We start from the raw sequence: 23,217 nt of genomic DNA, 5'->3' as shown, positions 1-23,217 counted from the left end.
ATAATATTTATAAAGCATCCCCCTACCAGCGTGGTTCAGCCCTGACCTAGCAGGGGCAACACAAACAGTTACACATAGCATCAAACTAAGTCATACCGCATCCAATTATAAATACACACTAATTAATAAATACCAAGTGCCCTATAATCTCCTATATTGGCTACTCCAGCATAGGAGACGGAGACGCTCTCTGAACCTCCATTCAGTGAGTCTTAGGCACTGTTCTGGCAGGTGAAGGGTATTATCTTCCCTGCTGCACAGTCCCGCAGAAGGGGTCCAGTCCCCATATTAGCAGATCTCAGGGGATCCATGAAAGTGTAGGATCAGCGTGAAGACAAGGGTCCTCCACTCTGGATCCTGGTTTCCATGACTGCCTTCCTGGCAGCACAGCTCCAGCAGGAGCATGCCGTTGTGAATATCACTGCTAGTCAGTTCCCTCAGAATGCACCTGATAGAGGTGGGATTTGAAATGCAGAGCAGGAAAAGAAAAAGCGTGAGTCCTGATTTATCCACATTGGTTCCACTGGGTTCTGGGAGGGAAGGTGCTGCAGAGAACTATTGTCTCCAGCCAGGGAGCCCCTGGAGAGGGGGTTCCTCAGAGGTATAGAAAGGGAAGGAAACGTGTAATGGAGATAGTTCTCTTCCCCACATCATACACCAGGATTCTGTCCCCATCCATCTGTGGAGCAGAGGAGACCACAGAAGCCTAACTAGCTAAACTAAACAGATCAGTATCATTCAGCAGGGGGAAGGGGTCCAGCACAGAGGCCAACAGTGATTAAAAGAGAAGACGCTCCTGAGGCGGAAATGTTAGATTGATGTGGATGTCTATGAAGCAACTCTACATCCTAGTGGACTACAGCAAAAGTTCCAGCATCTGCTAACCTATGGAACAATAGCTCCCTTGAGAGGTGTAGGGGACACACCACAGTGAGGGCCACAGGGAGAAGGTCTTGAACCTATATTGGTCCCTTCTTATTAAGGCCTTTACAAATCAACAGGGCCAGCCACAAATCCATCTGCTGCATTGTAAGCAGCTGGCATAATGAGCACAGCGTAAGCGGTGACTGATGTGACTTACTTGATATACAGGCCAGTTCCTCAGCTGATACAGTAAATCAGCATAGCTCCATTGATTTACACTAGCCAAGAATCCAGCCCACGGATTGCCTTCCATATTGGGGCCCCATTGCAATCCCTAGGCATTGTTACTAAAATATTTTAAGCCTATACAACGAAATTACATGAAAACACACTGGGGTTATTTTTACCCAGAATCCTCAGATTCCAACCCTTTGCAAACATGAGCTGGGCAATTTTCTTTCTATTTTTATCAGTGCTGCTTTGTGCATGTCAGCCACCGAAAGCTCTGCTCCTCAGAACAACGCCTTCAGACAAGTAGACTGTTTCTTACAATGAAACAGAGCTACCAGGACCACAGTGCGCTGGCCCGAGATGCTCAAAGGAGCAGAGGCCAAGGAAAAAAAGAGAGCCCGGGAGAGAGACACCTCCATCTCTGGGTTTTTATTCCAAATAGTGACTCTGCAGACACTTACCTTGGCATACAAAGGAAGAGGGAGTTTCTCCAGGGTGGACACGGGCAGTGATGAACACCACTTTCTGCTCAGCTCCAGATCGCAGGTTTACTGCAAAAAAAAAAAAAAAAGACAAAGATCCTTAAATTGGGTCCCCTATGCAGGACGCAAAGGACCATTAATATTAAAGCGTATCCTTTTATTAAAATTGTTCATACATTATACATGGGGATAATCCATAATTAAAGGAAGCAGCATTGCTAGCTATTCATATCATGGCCTATGAAAGACGGTGCAACAGCAAGGATTGCAAGTCTAATGATACAAAGCCCAGGCTGCAACAACCAAGTTAGTTTCCTTTTTTAAAACAAGATTTACTACCGTGAGTTTAACTGCATTGTAATCGCTCGCTCACTTGTGATAAATGTCCTCCTGGGGCGACAAGAAAAGCGGCGGGGTTCCATTTCCATTCACATTGTAAAGCCAATTGCACCCTGCATTACACTTGATACAAGATTTAGCATGGTGCCAAATAAAGGTAAGGTGCTGGCAAATGCCATTTATTAGCACGCTTTCTTTTTCACTATTTTGGCCTGGTTCTGCCTCTATCAAAACATAGGCCAGAGATATTCAAAGTCAGCAAGGTATGCAAAACAAACAAGGACTAAATGCACTGAGGAACACTGGAGAGAATACTCATTTTATAGAAACCACTTCACCCTGCACTGAAATGCAGTCACCTCTGGGGTGGAACATGACAGCTATTTAACAGCACACAGCACAACAGTTTGTAGGGATGAAAATTTTACTGTATCCATTTGAAATTACAGAAAGGTGGGAGGGAGCTTTAGTAGTTAGAATGTAACCATGAATTTAGCCAGGACTCTAAGGTTAACATTTAACAATTCAACCCCTATGTAGGGATAAAAAAATAAAATACTTCAAACTATATTGTCCTGTCTGTCTATTAAAACTGTAAACTCTGTGGGGCAGAGGGCATGTTTTCTTCAGTTTGCCACAGGGAAAATGCTTACAAACAGGCAATAAAAAATACACTCTTGCAAAAAGGACCATGGGAATTGTAATGACCATATGAGGTCAGGACCTCAGGTATACATCTCATCTGGATCTAAAACACTCAAGAGGGGTAACACTAAAACCAGCAAGACAAAATTGTGACAGACATCTCTATTTTCAGTTTAATCCCTTTCAAATAGACAAAAAGTTTTAAAATATAAAACAAATCTAAAATTCACAATGAACTTTTAATTACTCACACACACAGGATTACAGGATGTACATACACACACAGGGAGAGAAATATGGCTCTTTTAATAGCAAGCAAATTGTGAATGCTGATTTTTTTTTTTTAATTTTCTCGTTTAGACATTCTAATCCCAGCCAGTGGCGAATCTAAACCCACGATGACAAAAAAAATAATAATAATCAATACGTTTTCAGTTCTTCTCTGGAGGCAATTGGACCAGAGACCATAGCAGGATTCTTTTATATTTCTTTAGTCCCTCTAAATGTCCTACAGCTGTTCAGCCTGCAACCCAGCCATTTATTCAGTCTTTGATACGCTAAATTCACTCCTCTCTGGTGTGTTTTTGAGCCCCAGAGGCAGAGAAATATAAGAAAGAATGTCTCTGACAAAAGTAGCAGCTGGTGGGGTCAAACCTGTCTGCTGAAGAAAAGTGGGAGGCAGGAGGAAAGAACGCAGGAACATCAGCTAGAACCTGATGACCACTCTGTGTCATTAGCATTAACACTGAGTAATGCAGGAGGAAGGAGATAAATCAGCCCCCAACAATGTCAAGTGAAAAGAGAAGCCCAGGATGTCTCCTGTAACTAGAGCGGCATTTTCTTCTATTAAAAAAAAAATGTCTAGCATTAAAGGGGCAGATGCTCAACACAGTATATACAACCAAGGCTAATCACACAAAAATAAAAATGAAATTAAATGGTGTTGACAATTTAGACCAGGTAAGACGCCGCCCCATGTTTTTGAGATGACATATATAATACTTTATATTATGGATACACACACACTTTCTCTCTTTATTATTAAGATTAGTAGATAATTAATTTTTCTCGAATGCTGGAAAGATTCTTCCCCATTTAGGGCCTGATCCAAAGCCCACTGAAAGCAATAGAGACATTGCATTGATTTCAGTGGGTTTTAGCTCAGACCCTACATTCAAGCCCCATAAAATGTCTTTCACTCCTCTTCCATCACTCCTCCTCCATACACATCAGTACAGCGTGAGCTGCAAAGGATGGGTTAATTCCTTACTACATGGAATCTGGTAAATAACTTCTTGAAATATATTTATCACTGGGAATATATACTTACACATTTTCATGTTAATTTCTATACAGATTTTCGCTCATTTTATAATTAAATTGTCAAGAGCAAGAACATATTAAAAAAAGTCCTCACTTGTGATCTTAATAATACCTTGGAGTACTCATAGAGAAAGCACTTTTTAAAACCAATGTACTTATTTTATTTGTGCTGTTTATCACTGTTAGGTGTCTGGTTAGTTTAGTTTTGTTTACAGTCTGTTTCACTCCCCATTGTTTGGGTTGCAGAATCTGCAGGAAAACATCTAAACCGAAATCCCACTGCCCTCCCACTAGAAAGTCATGACATTATCGGTTATAAACATTTTTCTTAAAAAGTAAATTTGGGAAGATTGTCTTTAAAAGTAACTTTTGAGCCTAAGCATATTGGTATTGTCTTTTAAACGCAGTTTAGTGCTTGTGACAGATGCTGGATAGTTAGCGGTGGAAAGCACAATTCTCTGTTCAACAGATCCATCACAAGATGTGGGATCACCTATGCTGCCGTCTAGGTATGCCTGAACCCTAACCTGGAAGAGACATGTTGACTGGGGGACATGAGTTCAGAATCCATTGGCCCGTTCAATAGTTTCGCTTCCCTGCAGAGGCTGGCAATCAGGGGACCAATTAGGGTTGATGTGGACACCTGTCCACAGGTTATTGGACTACGAGCGCTATATTTCTTTTCATGTTGTCCATCAAACAGCTGTCAGATAGCAAAGACAAGAGACTGGATCCAACATTTGGGTTCAGACCTAACACTCATCGTCTTGAGAATTTCAGGTTGGGATCTGAACTTTATATAACCGAGGCCCACATCTAATAACAGCTTTAATTCTTTTCTGGTCTTGGGTTGGAATCAGAGCAGCAATTTACACCTGAAAATCTCACTGTAGATCAGTGCTATCCCAGAGCACTCCCTTGTGGCTTGGGGTGGCCCTGTAGATCTTTAAAAGAACCCTCCTGGTCCCAGGTCCTTAAAAGGAGCAATGCAACAATGGTTTGGGATGGCCCTATACCAGGGGTCAGCAACGTTCGGCACATGGCTCGCCAGGGTAAGCACCCTAGCGGGCTGGGCCAGTTTATTTACCTGCTGATGCGGCAGGTTCGACCGATCGCGGTCCCCACTGGCCGCGGTTCGCCGTCCCGGGCCAATGGGGGCGGCGGGAAGCCGCGGCCAGCACATCCCTCGGCCCGCGCCGCTTCCTGCCGCCCCCATTGGCCCAGGACGGCGAACCGCAGTGAGTGGGAGCCGCGATCAGCTGAACCTGCAGCGTCAGCAGGTAAATAAACTGGCCCGGCCCGCTAGGGTGCTTACCCTGGCGAGCCTCGTGCCGAACGTCGCCGACCCCTGCCCTATACCTTCCCTCTCCCATACACTCACTCTTCCCCAGAGCACATTCCTCTCTCCCAATGATTGCTTCAATTGCTTGCCTGGAGACATGGAACAGGGTAACTACCTTCTCTGGCCTTAAAGGGCCAGTACTGTTACACATGTATCACATTACCAATCCCCAATACAGCCAGTCCTACCACCATTTCTATGTTTGTATGGATCACACATTCTTAGTCTTGTAACTTTCCCCCTTTCCCAAGTTATATTTTGCAAACACTGAAACACAAATTTTAAATTTTAAATAAGTCCAGTTTTTGCGACCATGGAGTTCTCCTTAATCCTGTAGAGAAATCTGTACAATTCTCCGCTTAATTTCATTGGGAGATTTTGCTTCTCATCTGGGAAGGATCAAGTGGGACAGCCTCACAAAGAACATAAGAACGGACACACTGGGTCAGACCAAAGTCCATCTAGCCCAGTATCCTGTCTTCTGACAGTGGCCAATGGTAGGTGCCCCAAAGGGAATGAACAGACAGGTTATCATCAAGTGATCCATCCCCTGTCACCCAATCCCAGCTTCTGGCAAACAGAGGCTAGGGACACCATTCCTGCCCATCCTGGCTAATAGCCATTGATGGACCTATCTTCTATGAATCTATCTAGCTCCCTTTTGAACCCCATTATAGTATTGGCCTTTACAACACCCTCTGGCAAGGAGTTCCAGAGGTTGACAGTGTGTTGCATTAAAAATAACTTTCTTGTGTTTGTTTTAAACCTGCTACCTATTAATTTCATTTGGTGGCCCCTCGTTCTTGTATTATGAGAAGGAGTAAATAACACTTCCTTATTTACTTTCTCTATACCACTCATGATTTTATAGACCTCTATTATATCCCCCCTTAGTTGCCTCTTTTCCAAGCTGAAAAGTCCCAGTCTTATTAATTGTTCCTCATACGGAAGCCGTTCTATACCCCTAATAATTTTTGTTGCCCTTTTCTGAACCTTTTCCAATTCCAATATATCTTTTTTGAGATGGGGCAACCAAATCTGCATGCAGTATTCAAGGTGTGGGTGTACCATGGGTTTATAGAGGCAATATGATATTTTCTGTCTTATTATCGATCCCTTTCTTGATGATTCCCAACATTCTGTTCACTTTTTTGACTGCTGCTGCACATTGAGTGGATGTTTTCTGAGAACTATCCACAACGACTCCAAGATCTCTTTCTTGAGTGGTAACAGCTAATTTAGACCCCATCGTTGTATATGTATAGTTAGGATTATGTTTTCGTAGATCTGTGGAAGAAAAGCAATACATGCCTTATTATTAGAGGTGGCCCCTCAAAGTCAAGGCTGAGGTGCATTGGTGGGACACGGTGGGGAAGTTCACAGTGCCACTGCCCATGCTTTACCTCTTCCATAGAAAAGCAGACGTCCGCAGTCACCAGGGCTTTGAATCTTTCATCAGACCGAAATTCACATTTCAATTAAAGACACGTGTATATATTTTTGCGTCACCTTTTTGAAACATGGGCTGTTGACAAAATAACCCAATTCTACACTGTCTTTGAGTCTCCAGTACTTTGAAGTATAAGCTGAGCTGTTGCAAGTGTTTTGTACTCAAAATATGGTTAGTTGGAAACAGCGCTAAGGTCTCCACGGAGTGAATAAAACCTCATCACAGAAAGAAAAGTCTATTCCAAAGCACACCACTGTATTACATTTCACTCCACCGTCCCTGAGTCCAACAGAACTACTGTAACATCTGTGTTGAAAGTTAACGCTGATCTTATTGTTGTCCTGACTGCCTGGTCTCTACCTCATTAAACTACTTTAACAGCATATACGGTACTCTGGTGTTTCCTGAGAGACCAGATTAGCACCTAATTCAATTTATATTTTTGTTATTTCTGGTCGCAAATGTCATTTCAGGTCGGATTGCGTGTTTCAGCAACACTCTCAGCAAGAGAAAGCAATTTTGGCCACCCTTGAGTCCCTTTGGGCTTGGTAGGGTCAAGGAAGCGCAGGCTCGTTGTGCCTGTTCATACTTTGTTCGGAGGCCTCCTCCCACCAGCTTCTTTCCTGACATACTGGCCGAACTGTGTAAAGAAACCTGCTGCTATGGGCTGCATTCGATGAAAATGATCCTACTTGGACTGCAGACACACACATGCAAGGACTGACCCAAGCTTTTGAAAGGACTGCGGCCAGCATTTTTGCTTTTCTATTCTCTGTTGAAGGACGTGGCGTTCTAGGTATCAAGCCTGGAAACGGGGCATCTATCAAAGTGCAGTTCAGTTCCTCAACCACAAACAGTAACTCCTGGTTGTCAGCCAAGCCAAGTAGAAGCTTAAGGGTGCCCCCACCCCACTGTCCATTTTCTCCAGGTTCACCTGCCGTTCTGGTGTCTTTATCTCTATTCCTAGAACAAATCAAAATAGGAGCAAAACCTTCCCATTGTCTCATGACAATTTCAGTATGGCCTGCTTCCAGTCAGGCCCAAAATACCATGGCATCGCATGCTTTTTCAGGGCTTCTGCCCGCACCTGGAATGCAGGAGAGCCTAGGCTCATGCTGATGAAAAAACTATTTTATAAAAAGTAAACTGAATGTCTATAAACCCTCCCCTTCCCCAAACTCTCCTCACCACTCGAAAGGTTACGTTTCAGTTCTGGAGACGCTGGCACACTCTTGTTTTAATTACAATAGATTGGCCTACCGGTGTGTACTTTCACCTAAGAGAGACAAGCTGGGTGAGGTAATAGCTTTTATTGGACCAGCTTCTGTTGGTGACAGAGATGAGTGACCTGAAGAGGAGCTCTGTGGGGCTCAAAAGCTTGTCTCCCTCAGCAACAAAAGTTGGTCCAATAAAAGCTATTACCTCACCCACCTTGTGTCTCTAGCATCCTGGGACCAACATGGCTACAATATTGTCTAACCTAACTCCTAGAGATGGTACCAAGCTACAAAGCATGGATTTTGACCCATCCTCTCCAAAGTTAAAGTGCAGCATTTTCGTCCAGAGCGCTCTCAGCTTACAGCCCTGATTCAGCAATCAATTTAAGCCTATCAGCATGTTCTGAAGTTCCCTTGAATTCAAAGGCACTTAAGCATGTTTTGAATTTAAGCCTGTGCTTAAATGCTTTGCTGAATTGGGGCCTGCACAGAAAAAGCTCTCTCTGAAATCGTTATTGCAACATCATTTTAATCTTGGGAGAGCATTCTACTATTTATCCTCGATAGCCCATTTTGTGCCCAAAACAACAACTTTTTACATTTCTCTTAAAATCAAAGCTGTTTTAAAGTATTATTTAATCCCTTTACTCAGACAGCATAGAAATTACCAGGACCATGACAATGGGCCTGTGTGAGTGTGTGCTTTATTGATGTGTACACTGACCTAATATCAAATTGATTCCGCTGACCATGGAAAAATGCAAATTGGGTATTATATTTGCATGCTACTTTTATTGTGCCCTTGTGTCTTCGTAAAAAGACAAAGTTTGGGCTAATAAAAATAAAACATTTCTGGAGCTCATACAAGCAAATGTTTATGTTGGCAGGTAACAAATTGGTTTGTCATTTAGGGGAACAAAAAGATCATTATAATCATCCTTAGGCAAAATAGGTTGGTGGCTTTTGCTTAGCTTTTAGCTTTCATTTGCAAATCAATTTAATGTAGCACACCGTCTCAAAGACAGGATGACACAGGATTAACACTTTCCTTGTGTTCTCCCCTCCCCACAGCCCCTGACGCAGAGACCTGGGAGTTGGACTAGCTTGAGTTCAGAGCAAATTAAATATATTCTAGCTAGAAAAAGAGAAAAGAAGCGTTTAGATGTATGTTATGTGTGAGAATCCTAATGGGGCGCAAACAGAGGAAAAGACCCCTCCCAAAGCATTCTGAAGGTAGAGGCTGAAAGAGTTAACAACAGATCTTTGTGCCACTAAGGAAGTGAGGTTTTTTACCCATGAAAGCTTATGCCCAAATAAATCTGTTAGTCTTTAAGGTGCCACTGGAGTCCTTGTTGTTTTTTTAGGGCTCTGAATGTGTAGTGAACATATGATCTCCTTGCCTAGATGCTTCTTTCTTCCTTTACTCCTTTAGTCTTTTGCAACAATGCCTCTTTCATCCCTTCTGACAACCAATGATCTCCACCAGAATGCGGCAAAGTGAACTTTGGTGACAGTTTAACTAGGCAAAGATGATGCGACAGCCTGAATTCTATTTACCAAAATGACTTGACCTATTAAAATCCAGAGCAGTGCACCAGTTCCATCCCCCTTCCTTGCCACTTCCCCCCTGCCCCTTTATTCCAAATGGCAGGGTATTTTGGAGGGGTTCTGTGCGGAGGGGAGGCTATGTAAAATTGTTTCAACGTTAATGCTCGACTGAATTTTCAGCTTAATAGCCCAGTGAGGGGATATGATTGTAAAGCAAAAGGCCAGAAATATCTCCTGGTAAAAATTTTCTGAAGCAAGTTCAAAGGACAACACGTAGCTACTTGGAAAATCAGAAATGGCAAAGGATTGTTTAGCAGGTTCTCCTCACCGCCCCCAGCCCCACTTGTTTGTTTTTAATCTTCATGAAGTCTTGGAAGCAAACATTTTTCCATCTGGGCTTCATGACAGTGTCATGCCTGATACTCCTCTAAGGAAGGGAAATTAAACAGCATGCAAAGACTGCTTAGTTTATACTTGCATGTCTTTTTTTTTCAAAGCAGGGCTTTGCATTTAGATTATTCATCAGCATCTGAACTTTGGAATGTAAAATCCCATGAACAGGAATATGAATAGCACATTATTTGACTCAAATGGCCAAGGAGATGGCAACTTGCAATTAAGTTTGCAGACAGTAGCATTTAATGTCACCTACCTGCCTCACTATCATATCAGAACAGTTTAGCAGACAGGGCCGCAGCCTGCTTTCTTTTTCCCTTTCCTGCTTTGATATTTATAAAGTCAGGTTGTAGTGCAGATAAACCCCTTCCTCTCCAGAGACCAAGGGAAGGCAGTAAATTATGGGAAGGCTAAGTGGTACATCAAATGTGTCTCCTCAAAGCCATATATCATCTTGTTAAATTTGATGTATAATCCCAGAACCCCAGAAATCATTCCAAGAATCACAGAAAATGCAGACGTGTCCTTCAAGTGATATAGTACAAGTCAAGTCAAGTCTACCTACAGAAAAATATTCTAGCCATGTTTTGCTAAAAGTCTCTACTTCACATGGGACCCACTAGACATGGCTCCCTAAAGCACGGCACAATGGGCATTCGCCTTTTCTGCTTGGACACATTGATATGACAGGTGTACATCTTTTTTTGTTGTTGCAACATTAAACCACAAAATGAACAAAAAACACTTCTCCTATTTAAAAAAAAAAAAAAAAAACCACCCGCCCCTTCAGTGCAGCTGCGCTGCTCGTGTTACCACCAATAATAGCTCTTTCCACGAGAAGATCCCAAAATGCTTTAATGGGACAGAGACCGTTTCTTTGTTCTATCACAATGGGGTCTTAATCTATAACTAGGGCTTCTAGGTGCTACAACAGGGGTGGGCAAACTACGGCCCGCGGGCCAGATCCAGCCCGCGAGCCGTTTTAAGCCGGCCCCTGAGCCGCACCACGCTCTGGCACTCGGCCCCGCTCTGGCACTCCGGCCGGGATGCTGGGTCGGTCGGCTCCGGGGGATGCTGGGTTGGGGGCCACACCCCTGAGCCTCTCCCCACGCCCCAACCCCCTGCCCCAGCCCTGATTCCCCTCCCGCTCTCCAAATACCTTGATCCCAGCCCGGAGCACCTTCCTGCACCCCAAACCTCTCATCCCCACCCCAGAGTCTGCACCCCCAGCCAGAACCTGAACCCCTTCTCACATCCCAACCCCATTTTTATGAGAATTCATGGCCCTCCATACAATTTCTATTCCCCGATGTGGCCCTCAGGCCAAAAAGTTTGCCCACCCCATGCTACAATAATAGATTAATAATAATGATGATGATGAACTAAGCCTCACAACCCCACAGTGAGGCAAGGTTGTAATATTAGCTCCATTTTTCAGATGGGGAAACTGAGGAACAACAGTTACATGCCCCAGGTCTCTCAGAAAGTCTGTGACAGTTTCAGAAATGGAACTCCGACTGCTCAAGTCCCTGCCTTGTCCCTTATCGCCACATGGCCCTCCTTCCCTTTTGCACGTACAGTTGCTGCCCCTGTAGCATCCCAAGTCCCCTTAATACAAAGGTCATCCAGGCTAAAATATACATGCAAGAAATTCCCATTTGTGGTTAGTCACAGTTCCCTGCCCTTGATTTCATTGGCCTCTTTTATGTGGTTTTTAAAATGGGGACTGAGAGTGGATGTCTGGTAACCAAGTGCTGCAAAGCCGCATGGCATCAGCTCTCCCAACTGTTGGAGGCTAAAGCCAAGTTTGGCTGCTCCATGTGTTGTTTCATTGAAAGATGAGAGTTATTTACCGCAGAAAGAAAAGTTACGTTCTAGTGAGCATAGGGTGTATTGCCAGCCAGAAACAGTCAGGGCAGTCTAGTAGTTGGAGGAGGTGTAAGGCAATCAGGACTTCTGTTATTTCCAGTTCTGCCACTGATTTGCTGTGTGACTACAATGCTCGAATTTTCCCGTGCATTAAATGGGGATAATCATACCACCTCAAAAGAGAAACCAAAGCCTAATGAATTACTACTCAAAAGCCTGCTTCTAAGGCCTCTTTGTGCCATTCCAGGGGTACAAAAGATGCTTCAATCTGCCTTAAGACAGCAGCTGGGGATTCCCTGGACATGGGAGCTGCACTTAGCCCCATTGGTGTAAGGAACATTTTAAAGATGGCAGGGAGTATGCCATGTGTAGAAGAGGGTTAAGCCAGAGCAATGTGGTCCTGCAATCCTGGAAGTTGGCTCCACGGACAATCCTGGCTGATTAACCACTGGCATATTAGAGCGACCCTGAGGCTGCTCTACCATGTGCCAGAGGTCAGTTTGTCCCTTCGTAGCCCCCAGGATCAGCGAGGAGGAAAGGTGGTTGAAATCCACATAAAACCCCAGACCCAACCAGATAAGCCAACTGCAGGGATTTATTCCAGAAGAGACCATGGCAGTGCAAAATAGTCATCATTACATTGTGATCAATAAGATAGCTGAAATTGCTTTCTGTATTCCTACCTTTCAGACACTGATTTGGAATGACATGAACTTCTATGAAGCATGCACTTCATGAAATGCTGAGTGTGGGAACACAGACCTATAAAAGGAGAATGAATAACTGCACACCTGCCAGATTAGCACTTGCATGTTAATGCATGGGGCACATGTGGTATTGTAATTATTTTTGCCTTTTATTGGATCCCCCTTGTGAGGAATGAGTGGTATGGACAGGGTTAACAGAACAAAACCTTCACTGAACAGGACTCCAGGAGAAAGCAGTGATCCCTCAGCACGAAAGCGACAGGTGTACTGCAAAAGAGCTCCGCTTCCCTTGAACTATGACTGCATAGTCTCTACTAGCCAAGTGAGGGGACAATAAAAAACAACCTGCTGAAATTAGATTCATGGAAGGCAGCGTTTCTCAAAACGTGAAGCTGACTTTCTTTGGGGAAGCTCTGACCTCTTCTTCCAGAAGAGGCTCAAGCCAGCACGAAGCAAAAAGGCAAAAGAAAAAGATTATTCTCTTTTGTGCTTAGGATTTACCCAAACCAGAATTTGATATTAAATGTTCAGCACTGAATACTAAATGCTCAGTGGATGGTCCCTCATTAGCTGAGTCCAATGATGAAATGACTCAAGAAAGAAAAATAGCAGACAGTCCTCAGCCAGGACTAAAATAAAATAAACAATAAAAAAAAATAATGGAGATATCCTATCTCCTAGAACTGGAAGGGACCTGGAAAGGTCATCAAGTCCAGCCCCCTGCTTTCACTAGCAGGACCAAGTACTGATTTTGCCTCAAATCCCTAAGTGCCCCCATCAAGTATTGGGCTCACAACCCTGGTTTTAGCAGGCCAATGCTCAAACCACTGAGCTATCCACCTCTCATGCACCATCCCCACCACTAATCCAGAGGTATGTTTGCTCTCTTTAGTCAGACATGGTGTCTGCTCTCTGAGGCGCATTCTTAAGATAGCTGCCAGAATTCCATCATGTAACTTTATCCCAACATGCAACACTGCTGAAAGGCCCATTTCTCCACTTTTACACCAGTGTCATTTCATTGATTTCAATGGTGTTACATTGGATTTACACCAGTGTAACATACAGGAGAATGAGGATCAAATCTCCATTTTATTATGTATGGCAGATTATAACTGGATTTTTATAGACGCTCCATCCCAAGGTTGGCAGAGAAGAGGTTAGCTTTCTCCTGCTACAGCAGTGGTCCCCAAACTTTTTACCTTGCGCCCCCTGCCCCTTGCCCTGTCCACACCTTCCCACCCCCACCTCCCAGAGCCAGGAGTGGGGGACATGAACAGATGTAAGGGGGCTGAGGGCCTGTAGCCAAGGCCCCAAGTGCGGTGCCAGCAGCAGAACTGGATGGCACTCCCTCCCCACCCCCATGGGGGCTGACCCGGGCCCCAGCCATGCCCCCTCTTAGTGTTCCTCGGCAAGTCAGCATCCCCGTAGAGGGGCGTGCCCCACAGATTGGGGACCTCTGCTCTACCGGCACAGAATATAACGCTGGACCAGCTGTGGGAAATGAATGAAGTCCCCCCAGCACATTGTCAGTGGGATGTGGGGTGCAGGTTGGAGAGGACTGTCACGTGTGGAGTGTCTTAAACTGGTGTAATTTACACCTTCGTCCAGCCCCCCTCCCTCAGTGAGTAAATTACACTCACCACCAAGGGGTGCACTGGGTCTGGCAGTGAGCGTCATGGAGACTCTTTAGGGAGAGGGGCAGAGCTGAAACGAGAACCAGGGGGAGGGTTTCCCTTCCTGTCTGGCACTGGGCTGAAGTGAGCCAGGCCTTCTATCTTTACTCCAGACTCTGGCTGAGGGAAGCCCTGTTATATTTGTTTGTCCATTAAAGCCACAAATGAAATGCCTGCCCCTTAAAGGGGCAGGGAGTCTTGTTTGCCCCTTGAAGATACAAAGAGAAATATAACAGGGCTTCCCACATCAAATGTTCTTTTCACTAACTTTTACAGCAAGTCATAGAATCATAGAATATGAGGGTTGGAAGGGACCTCAGGAGGTCATCTAGTCCAACCCCCTGCTCAAAGCAGGACCAATCCCCAGACAGATTTTTACCCCAGTTCCTTAAATGGCCCCCTCAAGGACTGAGCTCACAACGCTGGGTTTAGCAGGCCAATGCTCAAACCACTGAGCTATTCCCCCCTCCCCCAAAAGGTGTTTAAACTCCCTCAAGGTGTACAGGATCTTTCCCTACTCTGACAGGGCTGTCTTATGGGATAATATACCGTCTTCCTCACAATGGGCTAACAAAGGCTCCTCGTACGGACGTGATTCCTCCTTACGATGGTTGTGAGCAGCACATTAACTTTGTGTGCATGCCAGTGTCTGCAAATTCTATCTCACTGTCCTTTCTGTGCCATAATTAGTTAGCTATATCTTTCAGAGGGGCATTTAGTCTGAACAGCATACTGTATATCTAAACCCATTCATGTTTATATTACACACACCCCTTAAAAGTTGTGTGAGGATCATAAAACCTGCCTTGCCAGCAAGCTGTATTTAAAATAGATATAATCTCCCACAAACCTACAGAGAGATTTTAATTAAAGTCAAAGGACCCTTTAACAGAGAGAACGAGAAAAAAAATTTAGCAGAGCAAGAATTAATTTTTAAAACGCTCCATTTTGAAGCCAAGTGGATTGCTCTCAGCCATCATGTATTTAAAGGATGGGGCGTGTCAAAGATGGGAAATTCAAGTGAGAGATGCTGTGAAACCCCAAAGGACAGGAAGGGTGTCTGAGAACCAGACACCACAATTTCTGGAGCAGAACTATTTTGCTGCATATGTCATATTTGTGCCTGTCCCAAGTTATCCAGGGAAACCGCTGTATTCCCTTTCATAAAAGCATTTGACATTAGAGCTGGCAGAGACCTTTTAGCTCACCTAGTCCATCCTCCTCAGACCAGTGCCCAGTTTCCTTGGAAAACTGTTCCAAGTCTCATCTTGAGGATATTTTCCCTGCTATCCAGACAAAATGTTCCTTTGTTCAATTCCATCCCATTACTCCTTTTAATATCTTGTTGGGACTCATACCCTCGTCTCCTTCCTTGATGTTTACACCCTTAAATACTTCTAATCTGTCACCTCTTGCTCAGGGAAGTAAGTATTTTCTTTGCATTCAGCCTTTGCCACACAGACTAACCCACCCCAGCATTACAGTTCCTACGTCCTTATGAACTGTCCTACACCCCAGTTTTGTCACAATCTCTTGGAGGAACCCCTTCAATGTGCCAGACCCCCAAGAGTTCTTGATCTTTCTTTAGGGAAGTCCACGCAGCCTCACCGTCTTCTGAGACTGAACCTCTGGGGCTTCAGGACTCCTCCTTCACACACAAGCTCTCCTCAGCAAGTCCAGCTGAGACAGACTCCTGGTTAGAGACTTGTACACCCATCAGGGACTAATGCACCTCCCCCAGGATGTGCAGGGACACTCAAACTGCATTCTGAAATCAGTCAGCTGGAACACAGCATTGGAAGTCCTTAGGTTAGCCCAGAGAAATTGAAGTTAAAGCATAGGCCAGTCTGCTCAGCCCACAGCAGTTCACCAGCCAAGCTGTGGTGCATTCCATTTTCAGGCCCTGAGTCTCCTTGTCTTCCTTTCTAAATCAGTTCCCAGGTGAGAGAGCTCAGGCTCCTTCCAGAAGCCAACTCTTAGTCCCCCACCTCCCGCCTTCCAGTCCTTTGTTCTCAAGCGAGGTTTTTTACTCAGTTTCCCTGCCGAGAGGTGGGGAAATCCTTCTCTCCCTGGGTCATTGGTTGCTAGGTGTCACTGTTCTGGTGACTGCGGCTTTCCCATTGTCTTCTCTTTTGATGTGAGAGTTAGCCTCAGCCTGTCCTTTTTAATGAACTGCTCGACTAGGCAACACCCCAACTCCCCACAATCTCTTAGGCCTGGTCTACACTGGGGGGGGGGGGATCAATCTAAGATACGCAACTTTAGCTACGAGAATAGCGTAGCTGAATTCAATGTATCTTAGATCGAATTAAAATCACTTACTTCGCGTCCTCGTGGCACTGGATCGACGGCCGCGGCTCCCCCGTCGACTTTTCTTCCGCCTCTCGCACTGCTAGAGTTCAGCAGTCGACGGGAGAGTGATCGGGGATCGATTTATCGTGTCTACACTACACACAATAAATCGATCCCCGATAGATCGATCGCTACCCGCCGATCCGGCGGGTAGTGTAGACATACCATTAGCCTGCCCTGATAGCAAATTTAGTCCTTCCCCCTGCACTGGGTAGATATGCAAAGCAGAGGGGAAAGTGAGATACACATAGGATTAATAAAAAAACACAAACAATTCCCATTCATTACATGAACCTTAAAAGGCTCAATGCTTGGGCCAGATCTAGCATCCCTTTCTTCTCGTACCATACACGTTCCATTCTCTTAGCCATGACATTATATTCTCTAGCCTTTTCCACAGCATGGGAAAGAAATTATTTTGCTTGAGATCTGTCTCGGACAAGAAGTGCCACAGTACTCAGTTTCACCCATGCATAATATCTGCTGCTGGAGCAAGTTCTTGTCATCTCTGCAATAGGTTTTCATCTTGTAACAGGTCACTGATGTGGGATGATGATGGGCCAGTTGGCTCTTTATATGGTTCAGCATCCTTAGCAATTTCCTAGGACTCTAGACTAGTATTTAAATGGCTATATTGCTTCTAGATGGCACCTAACCACAAATCTCCCAGTAGAGAACACAAATGAAAGCAATCACCCATAATAAGTCATGTGCTGGTGCTGAATGCCCAGGTGCATCAGATTCTTCAACCACCAGAACTGCAGTTACCCAATATTAACCACATGTCTTGACACTCATTATTCCTTTTACTGAGCTCTGTGAGTTATGTTTTTGTGCCAACTGGCCAACACCAACCTGCACGGCTATACCAGATACATGCAAAGCTGGAAACCTCATTGGTCAATAAGATCCCATGTAAATCTCGGAGCAGGAACATGAAACCGTAACTCCTAGTTTCCAACAGAACCACTGTAGAAGTGACTTAAAGCATGAATACGTATATTTATTAGTGAATGTAAATTGAATTATGCTTTGCCCTTTCCAATAAAAAAAATAAAACCAAGGTCTTTTCAGGGAAAGAGGACTAGAAAGGTTAAACAAACGATGAAAGTCAAAGTCAATCCATTCTAATCAAACTTGATAAATATGTAAATTACAGCAACTAAACAGTTGGCTTTGACAAATGACTCCTGTGTAATGGATTTTTCCTAGAAGTAAGGCTACAGTTCAACTGTTTCACTGTTTTCTTAAAAGCCTTACATTTCACATTAATATAAAGTGAGAGTCAGTGTTCACACTGGGGATTAGTACAAGCAACTGTAGACAGCAGGTAACTTCCTAGGAGGGTGCCATGATCTGATTTGGTGGCATTGCTTCCATCGGTATTGCCACAGTGCCTGGTGGTGTTTTATTAAATGGCTTGGCCTTAAGGAGCTGTCTGATGCCAAGAGACCTATAAAACCTAGACCTCGCCACTATGGTTTTATCTATGGTCTTTTAAAGGTGATACTGAAGCAGCACATACAATTCAAAGTGGCAGCAGCACGCGCTATAGAGAATCTGTGGTGTCACAATTATAGAAATTAAAATAATGTGTAAGAAAAGTTTCAAACTTTCATACCTGCCCCCACCATCTTATCTTTGATACCTATTAAACTCTCTACATTTTATATTAAATCCATCACCATCTAGGCACCTCCCTCCTGTCTCTGCAAACATCCCATTTCCATTGCTTCAGCTGTATATTGTCTGTTTAGATTGCAAGCTCCCCAGCACAGGATCCTGCTGTGACGTTGCACTCCATATGCTTTATGAATGTGAATATGATGTAACTGGAATATGCTTTATGCATAAGGTCTCTTGCAAGGTATCATAACAAAGGTTATAAACTACTGAATATATTGATCCTATTCGTATGTATGTATCATTCTTGTATCTGAAACTAGAAATATGAAGTATAACTCTGAGTCCTGTTGTAATTATTCAAAGTGTGGACCATTAATGGTGGTTTAGAATCTTGATGGCTCCCATTGATTAGGACAATTGACTGTAAATGGCTCTGTTTACCTGCAAGCCTGCCTGTGTACATGTAGCCCAGCCCGTGGGTAATGAAAAATGAGGTCTTACAGTGACATGTGACCATGTCACCTGATACTGGAATCCATCTTAAATCTGGTGCTTTTCATTTAGAAGGAGGGGTGAGGACCCAGAGAGACAAAGGATTCCCACCTTGTGCCAAAGCTATAAAAGGGGGTGGAGCAGACAAAGAGGGTCCCAGTCATGAGAAGGCTCCTGCTTTTCACCTAAGATACCTGCTGGAACTAACAAGGACTGTACCAGGGGAAAAGACTGGGTCCAGACTAGGAAGGAGTCTAGTCTGTGAAAGAAGCTTACTGGAACATTTCTGAGGGTGAGATTTACCTGTAATCAGTTTCATAATGTATTAGGCTTAGACTTGCGTGTTTTGTTTTATTTTGGTAACTTGCTTTGTTCTGTCTGTTATTACTTGGAACCACTTAAATCCTACTTTTTATACTTAATAAAATCACTTTTGTTTATAGATAAACCCAGAGTAAGTGATTAATACCTGGGGAAGCAAACAGCTGTGCATATTTCTCTATCAGTGTTATAGAGGGTGGACAATTTATGAGTTTACCCTATATAAAGCTTTATACAGAGTAAAATGGATTTATTTGGTGTTTGGATCCCATTGGGAGCTGGGTGTCTGGGTGCTGGAGATAAGTGACCTGCTGAGCAGTTTTTGGTTAAAGTCCGCAGCTTTGGGGGTGTGGACCAGACCTGGGTCTGTGTTTGCAGCAGGCTAGTGTGTCTGGCTCAACAAGACAGGGTTCTGGAGTCCCAAGCTGGCAGGGAAAATGGGCTCAGAGGTAACCTCAGCACATCAGGTGACATCAGTCTCTGTGACCGAACCCATCACACCTGCCCTCATACTTGTACAGACAGCCTAGCACACTTTTGGCATTATATATATATATATATATATATTATATAAAAATTACCAGCAAAGGAGAACCCCATTTACAGTATGTTGCATTACAGCCACTACGACAGGAATCCTTAACCTCCTTACATTCATCTTCAGATTGGTCTCTTCTTCAGCTAAGCGCCTTATGCAGGCCTCCTCTTCCAGGTACTCCACGCCATCATAACACTGCCTTACTCACAGCAATTTAATCCAGAACCTCAAACCACAGCATCAACAGGACTTGAAGTAAAATGTGTGAGCTTTTCAACTGTAGATGCCGGGATCACCATAGAAATGCCTAAACCTAAAGAAATAAAACATGATTCTACATGCTCCTTTGCCATGAGGCCTAAAGAAGAACTTGACAATGGAGAGGCTGCTGGTGTGCTGATATTGCAGCCTGTCATGATGGCAAGAAGTGTCTCATTGTTTCCTTGTAACCCCCCCTCCCCAACATTGATTTGTCTGTATCCACCTGTCTTGTACTTAGTTTGTAAGCTCTCTGGGGCAGGGACTGTCTTTTTGTTCTGTGTTTGTACAGCGCTTAGCATAATAGGGTCCTGGTCCATGACTGGGACTCCTAAATGCCACAATAACACAAATAATAAATAATAATAATATACCTCATATTCAGATGCTTTAAGACCCTTGAGGGCAGAGACCATGTCTCCTCCTTGTTCTGTACAGTGATGAGCACACTGTTGGCCGTCAAACAATGGGCATATCAGTGCCAGCACTGACAGGATTTGGTTGCCTACATTTGTAAGTATATCACTGTATCCTTAAAGACCATGTCTTTCCTATTTTACACAGGTAGGCAATGATACTACATTTGAGATCCCGAGTAAGGACTTCAGGATTTAGCCCAGAGTTATGTGCAACGTTGCCTCCACCTCTCATCTGGTACAAAACAAAGATGAACCAAAGACTAAAATGCTGTTTGAGAATCATTTGAAGTAAAAACAACCTTCCATGCCCAAATCTGATGAAAGGACACAAGGGTGAGAAATGGGAGGGGAGGGGGGACAGCCAGGGACAGTTGAAAAGAAAGTAGCATGGGGCCAGAGGACTGTTTATACATCTTCTAATAAGCCTTATCAACTCTGGCTGTAGTCCTGTATGTGTGTGTTTCTTTTGTTGGTACAGCATGGTGTCTTTGGCTTGCAAGAACAGCATTACAAGAGAATGTTAATGATGTTCACCCAAACTGGAATCCAAGAAGAGTTCCCTTTATCAGAGATTGCCATATCAATCAGTTTACAGCCAACCTTGGGGTCCTTGTATAGTTTAAAATCAGCAAACACAACCCAACAGTAGATGTGTCTGTCTGTGCTAGCAACCCCACCGTGCATGGGATTTAATACCTTACCCAGTGCCTGTCATCAGACTATCACAAAGTGTTTTACAAACATAAATTAATCCTCTCTTTATCCTTAGGAAGTAGGCAATATTAGACCCATTAAAGAGATGAATAATTGAAGCACAGAGAGGTTAAACTACTTGCCCAAGGTCAAACTGCAGAGTCATTGGCAGAACTGTGACTAGAACACAACTGTCATATCCTTGTTCTAACCACTAGGTTACCCACTCCCTCTCTATTGTCTAATTCACTATGTTTGAAATAAACCTTACCATTGGTCCACATTGCACTCCAATAAAGAATGTTCCTTAGAATTACAAAAATATTAATGCCAAAGGAAATTTAAAATGAAAACAGTGAAGAAAATCCACACAGGACCTGATCCTGCAGTCCTTTCTCAAGAAAAACTCCCAGTGAATTATATGGAAGTTTGGTCTAACTCAGGATAGCAGGATCAATGCTTGTGGTGACTCTCATCTAAGTTTAGACCTAAAGAAGTGCGCTGTGTAGCTCGAAATCTTGTCTCTTTCACCAACAGAAATTGGTCCAATAAAAGATATTACCTCATGCACCTTGTCTCTAACATCCCGGGAACAACACGACTACAACAATACTGCAACCTAAGTTTAGTAACTGATCTAGAAGAAACATATAACTTATCCAATTCATTTTGGTTTTGTATTTCCGATCTGTTGACTATAATAATTTTGGATGGTGGGAAAAAAGATTACATTAATTTTACAATATGGAAAGCATGGTAGAGTCAAAGGAACAATTAACTAGATTCTGAGAGACAGAGTTGTTGTAATTTAATAGCAGACATTTCCCAGGAAAAATAGAGGGAAATGAAGCTTTCATACCATTAGCTTTATTTAACAAAGTCCCTTACCGGTCCAGGATTAATGCACCACTTAGTTGTAACCAGAGATCTTGTTTAGACCTGAATTCTGAACAGATTTAAATTAGCATTGAACTTAGAGGCCAAATCATAGCTGTAGTTCAGAAGCAGAGTGCCCAAATCCCATGAAGTAAAGACATCCTCATAATATTTCCAGCTCAACCAGAAGCAGAACGGAAATCTCAAATGAAAACCTATTCTCATTCAATTCCCAGATAAGTTTGGCTTGCTCTAGAGTTTGGGATAAAGCTCTGAAATTGTGGGTATTGTTGTACACCAACATTTCTGAGAGTTACTCTCCTTTACTAGGAATGTGGTGTAGTATTGTCTAGGTATGGGACTGGGAGTCAGGAGACCTCGGTCCTTCATCTTCCACTGACTTGGTCCTTGATCTTCCACTAGGGTGACCAGATGTCCCGATTTTATAGGGACAGTCCCGATTTTTGGGTCTTTTTCTTATATAGGTTCCTATTACCCCCGTCCCGATTTTTCACACTTGCTGTCTGGTCACCCTATCTTCCACTGACTGCTGTGTAACCTTAGTAAAGGCACCTTTATCTGTTTTCTCACCTGTAAAATGGGGATAATTACTCCCCTTTAAAAACTTGCTTTGCGATCCTCGAATGAAAAATGCTTTAAAGTTCAATATACTCTTAACAACAATTAAAGGATTCTTCTGCAGTTCCAGGAACAATTCTGGAAGCATTTTCCAGTAATCCGGATCTTGGTCACTCAGTATTTTATCTACAAAAATGCAGACTTCAGTATGTATTTGTTGCTTGAATGGGTAGAAGACATGAGAGAAAGGAGAAAAATAAGGTACTCTTAAAAAAAAAATCTAGCTCTTTTCTACTTATGTGGTTCTGGGTCACACTGCAATGTCATGTTGGTATGGTGATCCTTGATGCTAGTGTGTGCCCAGAGGATGCCAATATAACATTATGCACTAGATATATTTTGTTCATTTTTAATACACTACTTGCTCCTTTATTGGATAGAAAAATACAGAAGCTGAGCTGCATACAAATGGGTCAACACCTCGTGTTTACTGTTCAACATGAATTAAATCCAAATGGCTTGGCATATCTCTCTAATAAAATAGGCACCATTAATAAGATTTCATTAAATGGAGAGCTAATGTATAACAGCAGTATATCAGATATGGGAAAACAGAGACTTTCAGAACAAGGCTAGGAGAAGCATTATCAAGGACCTAAGTAGAAAATCTGTCTTTCCCGATACTGGAGGAATTTATATTTGAAGAGTGTTCTTTCCTATTGAGATCTTCATTGACTTGTATAAAAATACCACTTTTAATCTCAAATCCCCACTGGCATTTTCATATAAGCACTGAAAATGCTATTGGGCTTTAGAGATTTAATTTAATGAAGGAAAAGTATTTCTATTAAAGAGTGTATTTTTTTTTTTTTTAAGAAAAAAACCCACATCATCTGAGGAGCCAGGGAAACTGGATTATTTTAAGCCCTGAAAAACAGACTAACCTGTGCCCTTTTATAACTTTTGCTCCACAA

At 43.3% G+C, this 23,217-nt stretch overlaps 1 protein-coding gene across 1 annotated transcript in view; it reads right to left on the bottom strand.

The window, feature by feature from the left end:
- LOC112118973 (cytosolic carboxypeptidase 6) overlaps positions 1-23,217 on the bottom strand; it is a 1,367,858-nt gene that overhangs the window by 300,426 nt on the left and 1,044,215 nt on the right. The window contains exon 8 of the mRNA XM_026651876.1: positions 1,557-1,646. Coding sequence (XP_026507661.1) covers positions 1,557-1,646 — 90 coding nt within the window. The remainder of the gene's footprint in view (positions 1-1,556; positions 1,647-23,217) is intronic.

Source organism: Terrapene carolina, unplaced genomic scaffold (genome assembly GCF_002925995.2).
Source record: "Terrapene carolina triunguis isolate 2854851 unplaced genomic scaffold, T_m_triunguis-2.0 Scaffold104, whole genome shotgun sequence".
Taxonomy (NCBI): domain Eukaryota; kingdom Metazoa; phylum Chordata; order Testudines; family Emydidae; genus Terrapene; species Terrapene triunguis.
Note: the sequence above shows the minus strand (reverse complement) of the source record. Positions and strands in the feature narration are given on the sequence as shown.